Genomic DNA, 11,688 nt, shown 5'->3' on the forward strand with positions numbered 1-11,688 from the left:
CTTAGGTCAACCTTTAACAAGAACTAACTTGACTTACTTTCAATTAAGACTAACTCACGTTAACCTTTAAACTAGTCGCTTGACTTGACTTAGACACGATTTTTAATTGTCAAAACCAAAAAATTATTTAACCTAAATCCAATTAAGTGGATTGAAATTTGGATTTTCAAAATCTTATAAGAAAAATAAATAAGTAACTAAGAAAATTTGAATATAGAAATTTCAATTTCACTCAGGTCATCGCGTTTTGAAAGTTCCACGTTGCTTCCAAAATTCTTTCTACAAACATTAGAGTTCCGATATCTTGTCTGGAGTTACAAATTAAAAGGGTTCGGAGTCCTAACAAAAAGATCTACATGCATGAAAGCTAAATAAAAATCCAATTCATATACTGGCTAATCCCTGCTTGTTAGAAATGGCTTCTAATTTCGATTGCAGAATAAGTAGAAGTGTATCACAAGGACAAAGATGAAGTATCCCAAAGCACATTTGACTTCCATGCATCGCCAATACTGAATGGAAACCCAATGGATCGCACTGTCTCCGATTGTTGGTCTCCAACACGAGGCACGTTCACGTTAGGAATCTTTACCAACACATTGTCGTCGTGGTTGCCAAAGCTTCCTTGCATCTCACGTAGTAGTGGTATTTGGTAGCCGTTACTATGCTCCTGTAACCCACCAAAGTTTGTGCACATTCCCTCAGAGGTCTTACTATTAAATTCTCCAAGCACAGAAGTTGAGGTACTCATTAGCATTGAAGAAACATCCATCGAAGATTTAGCACAGTTTGTTGAAGTTTCAATAGGAGATGAGAATATTAAGCCACTGCTAAGGTCTCCATTTGAAATGGGTAACAGATCTAAGGGCTTGTAAAGCATTAATGGATTAATAATTGGTCTGTTATAAGAAGCTAGAATATCTATAGGACAAGGGGTGCTGCTACTAGTAGTGGTTGAATGTTGTGAGTCATTATTATTAAAAGTACAAAACTGGCTGGCTAAGCTAGTTTTCTTTGGCAATGGCATGTTTTCTGTAGAAAATTGGTTGCCATATCTATCAGTGGCTAACATATGATCTGATGTGGTGGTTTCAGGTAAGGGTGAGACCCAAGAGTGAGAGAGAGCTCTTTGTGCTGTAGCATTGGTTTTCTTGAAGATTCTGCAGATTGCCCAGGTTTCCTGCAAGTTAAAAAACAAGTTATCAGCAATAGTCAGCCAAATACTTGTTGCAACCTGGAAAAACATTGTCTCCCACTGTTTTTCCTATATCAGTTTAGATCCCTTGTAAATATCAAATCAACTAACAAATGGGAAAACATGACTACAGTTTTGAAAAATAAATTCTACTTTCATATCGCCATTCATTTTATTTCCTTGTTTCGTATTTTCTCATCTCGTCACTTATTATTTTTAATTTTTTTTTTCTTATCTCGTATATTGTCTACCAACTTATGAGTCCAAAATAAGATGATATTAGAATTTTACATGAGAGTATAAAAGGGTTCTTATACAAATGTTGATATCTTATACAAATTCTAAAGGCATAAAAATAATCTACATCAGGTATAACAAATAATCCTAAGGAGTGACATGAAAGGAGGTTTTTGAAATAGTGGTTTTAGAAGTTTTACTCACGTTAGCAGGAATGGTCTTGTCCATGAACTTCTTAGGGGATGAGGATGAGTTAGTGAGAGAAGGTAGTCTAAACTCATGCATCATCCAATCAGTTTTAATCCCTTTGGCAGCTCTACCTTTGTAGAACACTAGGGATTTCTTCAGACCAATACACTTGGAACCCTCCGAGGAATATATAGGGCGATCCGTCCCTGTAGCCTTCCAGAACCCAGCTCTAGTTACCCTATTAGGCCTTGCACTGTTCCTATACTTTCTGTCTCTGGGGCAGTAGAAATACCACTCTTTCTCCCCAGTGGTCGCCAACTCTACACATCACAACCATATAAAAAATGAAAACCTTGTTAGATACTTTGATAAAGTAAAAAGGGTGCAACAATTTGTACGTGAATCAAGCCAGTGTGTATTCTCTTACTTGGAAGATCCCAAGGATCATACTTATAGATATCAAGCTGCTTGATGAGCTCAATAGAAAGTGGCCTCTGCTGAATCTTTCTCTTTAGATAAAATCCAACAAGCTCCTCGTCTGTTGGATGGAACCTGAAACCCGGTAGCATAACCTCATCCAGTTTCTCACCATTATCATTTCTCTCTTCCATGTCTTAAAACTATTCTTTTCTACCAAATTAAGCCTAACTAATCTTTTGTTCAGTGACAGATAAAGATAGACCCTTTCTGTGGCTGCTATAAGATTTAAAGCAAAACTTGTGAAAAAGAGAGAGATGCGGTTTAAGGGTTTGAACACATCAACCCTAAAAGAAGTGTATTAGTTTGAGTTGCTGTTTGAGAAGAGAAAAAGATCAAAGAAGAGGAAGGAGAGAGTGAAATTCACTCAATGTGAAGAAGCCATTATATGCTTCCTGAAAAGGGTTCGGCATCCGAAGGTTCAGCCACCTTTTGTGGTGAAGTTTAAAGGAGTGCGTGTTTTGCGAGGTTTGGTTTAGCTCATATGTACATAAGAAGAAGAAGCAAAAGGCAAGGCTATTAAAAAGAGAACAACAGTAAAATACCAAGAAACAAATCAAAGTCATGGAGATTTTGTGACTTTTATGACAACCATTTTTTTCTGTGATTAGTTTATGACCCAAAAGGTGGAATCTCAATAAACCACCAAACTAGCAGCATCTAGGGATTACGAGCAAATACCATTTCAACATTTTAATCTCATGAAAGCTTATTAGGCTTATCCGCTAGAAGCCAAGACAAAGCAAAGTTCCAAGAAAATGATATATTTTATGCATTGTGTTTGTAACTTTTGAAATATCATTTGGAAACGTGGACCAGAACCAGATTCCAAAACACAGCTCAAATATATATAATTCAACACAAAATTCCAGTTAGACCAACCTACGATTATATTATTAGTTTCAAGTCTCCTCAGAGTCCGAAAATCCCGTTTCTATTCCATTCCCCACAGCTTCTATTCCACTGGTTTTGTCAGGATGAAAAGGTTTAATACTAATAAACAACTATTTCGTTTGTGACAAATTTCAGATAACAACAAACGGACGTGTGATCAAAGTCTAATGTGGTTGAGGGACCGCTTAAATTAATTATTATTGTACACCTAATAAATTACACACATGTGTTTGCCACCGATTTATCTAATGTCAGAACTGTGTTAACTTAGAACTGCAGCATGGTGCTTCAGCCTATGATACCTTATTTCTCTCGGCTTTCTTTTCTGTCAAAATCTACTTGTTTCAACCTTTCTCTTAGCTACAAAGGCTTTATAATGTTCGCAGCGTGTGATTAAAGCAGTTTAGTTTGAAAACAAATATTTTCTTCATGACTTGTAAAATTTAGAAATGATTATTTTTTATGAACTAAATTGACACCTTTTTTTTCAAATATATATGTTGATACCTTGAAGACATAGGAATATACATTTTTTCCTTCGATGACTGTAAAATACAATAGGCAATATATATTTATAGACCTGGCGTCATATATGGAAGGACAAACAATTGGGGAATATCATGGTTTTTTAAAGAAACATTTTTAATGCATAAATTAGAAACATACTTTTAATCCACAAAATGGCGTCAAAGTGGCGTGAAAAAGAGAAGCTCCTAGGAATTAAATAAATGCATTTTGAACTCTAATTAATTTATTCTTTGTTGTTGTTGTTAGAAAGGAAAACATTTTTTTTAAATAATCTTAACGTGAGTCAAAATCTCGAATAAAAAAAAATAATTAACAAAAAAATTCATAAATTTATAGTCATAAGGTCTTTTATTAAAAGTATGTCACTAGTACAAAAACAGCATACAACGTCGAATATTTTGGGCCTTTCACGTCGAATTAGAGAACAACGTCATATCATGAGACGTTAAATTGACATCGAATTTAAAAAATTCGACGTTAAATTTAAGGTGAAATTTTATCAATAAATGACCTTAACAATTTTTTTATTTTTTAAAATTAATTGTGATCTTTTTTACAACTCTACGAGATCTGAAAAGCAGAAAAACAACAAATTTCAATTTTTGGTATTTTGTAAAACATGAACTATGAACGTGTAATATAATATCAACAACAAACAACAATGACAAACAACAAACAAGTCCAATCAAACAACAAACAAGTTCAATCAAACAACAACAACAAACAAGTTCACCCAAACAATAACAACAAACAAGTTCTACAAACAATAACAACAAACAAGTTCTACAAAAAATAACAAGAAACAACTTCAACAATAAGTTCTTCAAAACGAAAATGAAAACTAACCTTGGTTCATCAGAATAAAGTGTTGCCACACGTGATAGAGAAAGCATAATGCGTCTTTGAAGGACAACAACACGAAAATAATCGGTCAAAACAAACAAAAATTCATACCTAAAGTAGTAAATTAACATGCATTTGTATCAAATGAAAGAAATACTACATGTGATAGTCGTCAAACTTCGTTCGAGAAAAATTTGAGCAGAGAAGAAGGTTTTGCGCTAAGATAAAGTGAATGAATTTTCAATCTCCCGCTCAAATTTTTATTGAATTCACTAATTTTGATGTCTAACGCTAGGGCATTCGACGTTTTATATCCTTTAACGTCGAATTACAATTCTGAACGACCTTTAATATTTGCATTTATTTACAAAAATGCCACCAGTCATTTTCAACGTTGGCTATTGAGTGGTTCGACATTGAACGCGTGACGTTATACGCTGTTTTTGCACTAGTGTGTTAATCTTTATATAAACGATACTCATGTCATATATATATACATATGTATATATATATATATATATATATATATATATATATATATATATATATATATATTACTTACAAGATGAAATTGTTGGGAAATGATTTCGTACTTGTTGAGATAATTTTGATGGCGGTTCTAGAAAGATGTGAAACATTTATTACGTTAACTTTAGAAAACAAAAAATATTTATCTATAAAACTTTAACAAAGGTGATACATGTTTTGCGAGCACAAGAACAATGAAGATTGATGATAGAAGATAATGTAGTTGTTGGTGTTTTACTTCATAATGAAGAGAATGCTCTCATAGTAAAAAAAAAAAGGGAGAAATACAACACACAAATATTTTCATATTAATTGTTTTTATTGCAAGAAAAATAATATTCAACCCAACAAGTGTTGGTGGAGGCCAAATGTAAAATGTCACAAATGTAGTCAATTGAAACAAGTGGAAAAGGTATGCAAATCCCAATATCCTTAAGAAAATGTCACTAGTGCAAATTTGGCCTTTTAATTCGTGTGATATACTTCAATTTTGAAGAAAACGAAACATATCAAGATGAGGTGACAATTTAAAAATTTTTGTGAACTTATAGATCCAGAGTCATATGAACAATAGCCATATGCCCTTTTTTTGGCTTCAGTTATTCCATAATTGAAGTTAAAGTTGTGCAAAATTTTCAAAATTTTTCAAAATTTTTGCTACTTTTTTAATTATTTAATTTAAGAAAGGAGATTTGGCTTCAGTTTTTAAATAACCAAATATATATATATATATATATATATATATATATATATATATATATATATATTCGTGTGTTAATTGTTTGAATAAGAGAAAGTTGAACGTAACCGAAATTAGGAAACACTTTATCTATGATGGTTTCCTTTGAAGTTATACAACATAGACGTGGCACGACTAATTAATAAATTTTCTTATTGTCTCCTAAACTGAATATGTTTTCGATTTCACCATGGAAGATCAACTAGAAGAAGATAAATTAGAGGACATAATCTGCGGTGTTGACACAAAAGCTTTTTTCCAAGTGCATGTTTATGAGACGATGCCACTTATGCGAAGACTCCGTTATAAGTTGGTTTAACTAAGTTCACAAGGTTCTCAAAGGTGTTAAGGCTCATGAATTTGAAGGTGATCAATGGATGGACCAATAAAGTTTCACATAATTATTGACATTGTTGATGATGGAAATACATTACCAACTCGTAATTATGATGTTAAGAAAATTCTTTATCCAATGGGTATGGAGTATAAAATGATACATGTTTGTCCTAATGATTATATATTGTACAAGAAAGAATTTAATGGTTTGAAAAAATGTTCAAAATGTGGGTTATCATTATAAAAGCCAAAGAACAACAATGAAGATAGTGGTCAGATAGAAAATGATGGTTCCACTTTGAAAGTAGTTTGGTACCTTTTAATTGTGCCAACAATTAAGCGTTTTTTCTCGAATCCAAAAGATGCTAAAAATTTTAGGTGACACGCAGATGAGAGAACAACTAACAAACTACTTTGTTATCCAATTGATTCAATGCAATGAAAAATATTAATCTTGATATTCCCCAATTCGGTTAAGAATGTAAAAATCTTCGATTTAGTTAGCTACCGATGAAATGAACCTATTTGGTAATTTAAGTACCAACCACAATTGTTAGCCTGTTATATTATTCATTTATAACTTTTCTCCTGGATTGTGCATGAAGAGAAAGTACATGATGTTGTTTACGATGATATCTAGTCTAAGGTAAGCTGAAAATAACATAAATGTTTATCTTCGCCCATTAGTTAAAGACTTGAAGTTGATGGGGTTGCAATATCTTAGTCCACTATTTTGCTTTTGAAACTTTCATGATGCATAAATGACATCACTGTTGTCGCCACTGTTAGAGTCAGCGCCGCCACCACCATCACCGTCAATGGAACATTAGTTCCAACCGGTGACCACAATTTTTCTCGTCCCAACCAAGCAACCACAACATCGTCGAGATCACTACCGTTAGAGTCCAAACACGCTCTCACGCACTGATCATAGTTTGTTTATGCTATACTTTCTAGCCACTCATGATAGCACATGTGTCGTTGTCTCTGGCGCCAACCACCTTCATTGGACTTATAACGACCTCATCTCTCTAGATCTGACTTGGTTGTGTTGATTGAGTCTCTTTTGAGTTTTAGGTTTTTACTCTCTCTTTGCTTGTTTATGGCTTTTGACCTCTCTTCGATCATGGTATCTAGAGCCTAAGGTTCTTTAGAGGAAATTTTTTTTGTTACCTCTACCACTACATTCACCTTTGTTGGCGGTGACGCCATCTACCGCTGTCGGCAATGCTATTTTTTTTCGTTGTCATCTACCGTCGTTACTACAAAGTTCTAGTTTCGATCGACGATCACACAGTTTAGATCGTCTCGACTAGGTGACTATCGTGTCATCATTGACGCCTTCATTTGAGCTTATACATGCTTTCAGCGCCGCTTGAAGTTTTGGATTTGCTTCCTTTTCCCGTAGTGCATGTGGCACGTCTTGTCTTCTCTTAGGCAACGATTTAGAGCGTCGAGGTCACTCTTTTTTCTCTTTCAGGTTCATCATGCATGGTCGCACGTCCTGTCTCCTCTCAAACAGTTATTTAGAGTATCTTGGGTTTTTAAGATTTATCTCTCGTTTATGAATTGTTTCTTTCGCGGTTGTCTCTTCTAACCTCTCTTTTGTCACCATTGTATTTGACCCGTTTATATATGTTTTTTCTCCCGTGGCAAAGATGATTTTTGTTAGTTTATTTATAGTTGTGGTGGCTCTTCAACAATGACCTCTTTATCCACTGGATGCATTCCTCAATGGTGATTTGTAAGAAGAGATTTACATGGAGCAACCTCCCAGATTTGTTATTCAGAGGGAACCTTTTGGGTTAGTATTTCGTCTTCTATGTTGTCTTCACAAATCATTTAACAATTTGGTATCATTCCAGTGTAGAAGTAGATATTTTCAGCAAGTCCAAGCTTATTACTAATATATTAGTAATAAGCTTGGTAGATACGATTTGTATGTCCAAGCTTGAGGGAGAGTGTTAGATATATTATCTTTATCTTTTATTTTTAGATAGCTTGATATTTTTTCTTATTTATATTTTGGACTTAGTTCATATTTCGGACTTAGTTCATATTTCTTTTATTATAAATAGAAGACTTTATGTGTATATTCAACAAAAAATAGATCAATTACATACATAATTTTCACTATATTCAAAAATCCTAAATCATGTAATTTGTAAAGGTTTTTTATAACCTCCACAAAATAATCTCCACATTATTTTTTTAGTCTAAGGTCTCTCCACCACGAATCCAAGCTACAATCATTCTTATCATATATAAAGCTCTCATGACGCATTCTTAGAGTGCAGCACCCCTTTCCACAAACCTGACTCATCACTTCCCAAAATCTCCACTTCCATTTTGCTATATAAGAGTTATGTTAAAAAGTCTGGGTTCCTTAATCTCTAAATCTCCCTCTTCCTTTGTTTTACATGTAGTTTTCCACTTGATCTATGTAATTTTCGTACCATCTAGATCCCTAAAATAAAATATCTTTGTATTCTCCTAACCATTTTCCCCGTGGCTTGTGGCATTTTAAATATTGATAAATAGTATAAGAGAATGATTGAGAATATTGATTTTACTAGGGTGACTTTTGCATAGTATATGTATCTTTTTTTCATAAGTTAGCCTTTTTACTTTTGATATGACTTCCTGCCAAAATTATTTCCTTCTATGATTTCTCCCCACGTAAATGTCAAGATACTTAAAATGGTAATCTGATATTGTACAGCTTAATACTGCCACAAAGCTTTCTATCATCGAAGACCGAACTCCTATACCTCTTAACGTTTTTGTGACAATTAACTTTAAGCCCTGAAGCTATTTTGAAGTGTGTTAGGATATTCTTTAAGACTCTTATAATATCAACTTTAGAAATGAAGCTTCTGTCATTAGTTAATTGGATCATGCTTGTCTCAATTTTTTTTATTATCACTCTTGGGAATAGGGCTAATAAAAGACGCACTATGGAAGCAATTTACCTCACTTTTATCCATTTTAACATATTCCTACAACGTCATGATAAACTTGGAGTTAAAATCGTCGAGTCCAGGACTTTTACAAAGTCTCGTACTGCTTCCTTAATCGCCTTCTCTAAAAACCTGCTAACTAACAAGGTATTATCTTCCCTACTGAATTTTGGAAAAATGTATATTACCCGACCTAACTCTTATTCCTCCACACTCTTTAAAACTATTGTGAGAATGGGTATGGATATGGGTAATTTGATCTAATTAAGTCGATTTAGATTTCAAATCAAATATATTCTATTTAATTAGATGGATATGGATAAAACTTTTGAAAATCTAATTTATATCTACCCTTACCTACAAGCATATATATGAATTGATTGTCTACTCACGAAAAGGAGAATAAAAAATTTTCACCATAACCAAGATCACAATTTAAATATAGTCAATTAAAACACTTTTGATTTGTAAAAGTATTATCGTTTCTATACAACCACATGTAGAACAAATAACAACAAGCCACTCAAGTTAAGGGCTTAGGAAAGAATGTAAAACTATACAGGACCTACTTCAACGATTGAAAAGTATAATTTATATATATAGGACCTACTTCAATAAACTAATTTCAAAACTAAATTTCAAATGCTTTTTTTTTAATCAAATGTCTTGTGATACATTAATAAATATAAATAAATACAACTATTCAAAAACATTATACCAACATGATAATACTCCATATGATCATATTATTTAGTTAAAAATGTTCCGTGTGATGATAAAGGATAAATAACTTTGAAGGACTTGAAATATATAAAGTTACAATAATGTCTAACATGGTAATTTTTTTTAACAAAATAAAAAGTATTATTTAGTTAAAGATATAGGATTGTTTAAGGTTATATAATAACACACTCATAATATGAATACTTTACCTTTTTCTCTTTTTCTATACTCATTTATTTTTCTACTCATTTTCTTTTTTGTTTAAATATGGATGACTTAAGTATTAGAGAGCATCATTTATGTGTGAATACTTTCATTTGATGGTGTTATATTTAGTCAATTGTCTTAATTCAACTCATATTTAAAGAGATTAAAGATTCCACCTCATTGAAAATTTAACAAAAAAATGTTCAATTTCTAATAAAAACAATAATGTTATATATTTGGTTGGAAAATAAGATAAGGGAATATGAAAATATCCACAATATGTTAAAGATAAGCTTCAGTAGGAAATTAATAGCACTTAGTTGGTTAATATGATCCAATAAATAAATTAAATTATGAATGGAGAATAAATATGCCTACATTAACATAAACCAATTTCCCCCCAAATTAAGTTTTATTTCCTTTTTCCTTGCCGAGTTAAGATTTATTCTATTTTGCATAATATTGACAAAGTTGGGTACTTTGGGTAGACATTGTTACCCATCATTAAGTTTGAGGTTGACATTTTCACTTATTATATAGTCTTAATCTAACATGTTGTGACCTATTTCATATAAAAAAAATTATAAACAAGTTAAAAATAATAACTCTAATTAGATTTAAAAAAGTCATTGAATTTTGTTTACTATATCATATTTCTAACGGAAACATGTAACATTAGAAACATAGCAATAAGAATCTTGAGCGAAGATGACTTTTATATATTTTTTAATTAATTTATAAATATTTATCTATTGCAATGTAAAAATGAAAAAAAAAATATTTATTAAAATAAAAAAATTGTTAATTTTTTATTTTTCAATTTAAAAAACAAAACATTACCATGCTTAAAAGGACCGAAAAAAAGTTCGAAGTTTGAACCACTCAAATGACAAATTGTCCAAAAATTTAGTCTACCTTTGCTTTTTCCTTGACCTAGCCTAGGGTTTGCTTCCCAAGCGTGAACTAAAGTTTACCGTCCACGTTCCTCTTTCTACGCCAATTAAACCAACTCTCTAATTAAAGTTCCACACTCCAAATAGTACTATTATAGTGATATTAAACTTTCATTAATAGCGTAACCAAATAATTAATTACATTAGGTATTTATTCAATTAGTACAACTGGGAATATGTATTGTCTAAGGCTCATGGTTAGGCTTTGACCTTTTTTAAAAGTTATTTAATTAAACAAATTAGGTTTGAGTTTATAAAAGAAAATACATCTGTTTATTTATTGAAATATAATGAAAATTAACAAATTATAATTGTATATGTAATATTTTTATAAATTAAAAATCCCATATCATAAGCAAAATAAATATTGAAGATAAAGGATTATATTACTAAGAAAACAAATTTTATTATAACTTATTAAATTTATGTTTTATATGGCTAGGCGTAGTGACCCTCCTATATTATTTGTTCATTCAAAATTTAGTTTGTTAGCATATTTATGTTATGTAATGTGAAATATATTTTGAGCTGGGTTAATTGGTCAAATTAAACTTTTGAAAATAAATCAGAGTAAAAAAATCTTTAATAAACTAATAGGTTAGATCATGCATTTTTTCATATAAGTTAAACTTATTTACTCGAAGCCTAATAAGCAAGGTTAACCTAATGTAATGGTGATTGTCATTGCGATGCAATTACAAAGTTTCCGCTAGTATTAATGCTAGGAATACAATTACGACTGTAGAACGTTTTTCAAATGTCTCTTTTCATTTTGTAAGATATTTTAGAAAAAAAACGTCAGACAAAAATATAATTATTTTTAATACTATACTTAATCAATATACTTCACACATTAACTGTAAATAAATAATTAATTTG

At 31.6% G+C, this 11,688-nt stretch overlaps 1 protein-coding gene across 1 annotated transcript; it reads right to left on the reverse strand.

The window, feature by feature from the left end:
* Positions 1 to 247: 247 nt before the first annotated feature.
* On the reverse strand, positions 248 to 2,542 carry LOC124842565 (protein FEZ-like). The gene is made up of 3 exons (XM_047319074.2): positions 2,049 to 2,542; positions 1,637 to 1,941; positions 248 to 1,180 (listed from the first exon to the last, which is right to left on the reverse strand). The coding sequence occupies exons 1-3, from the start codon at positions 2,230 to 2,232 to the stop codon at positions 455 to 457; spliced, it is 1,215 nt and encodes a 404-aa protein (XP_047175030.1). The 5' UTR covers positions 2,233 to 2,542; the 3' UTR covers positions 248 to 454.
* Between the last annotated feature and the right edge of the window lie 9,146 nt (positions 2,543 to 11,688).

The sequence above is a fragment of the Vigna umbellata genome, chromosome 1, assembly GCF_029865625.1.
Source record: "Vigna umbellata cultivar VRB3 chromosome 1, Vumbellata_1.0, whole genome shotgun sequence".
In the NCBI taxonomy this organism is placed as follows: domain Eukaryota; kingdom Viridiplantae; phylum Streptophyta; class Magnoliopsida; order Fabales; family Fabaceae; genus Vigna; species Vigna umbellata.

What these genes read in the sequence shown, in the direction of transcription:
- LOC124842565 (XM_047319074.2), bottom strand. Translation starts at nt 2,232, where the DNA reads ATGGAAGAGAGAAATGATAATGGTGAGAAACTGGATGAGGTTATGCTA. An exon ending in TGATCCTTGGGATCTTCCAA is followed by an intron (nt 1,942 to 2,048) that starts GTAAGAGAATAC and finishes TGTGATGTGTAG; the next exon opens with AGTTGGCGACCACTGGGGAG. An exon ending in ACAAGACCATTCCTGCTAAC is followed by an intron (nt 1,181 to 1,636) that starts GTGAGTAAAACT and finishes TTTAACTTGCAG; the next exon opens with GAAACCTGGGCAATCTGCAG.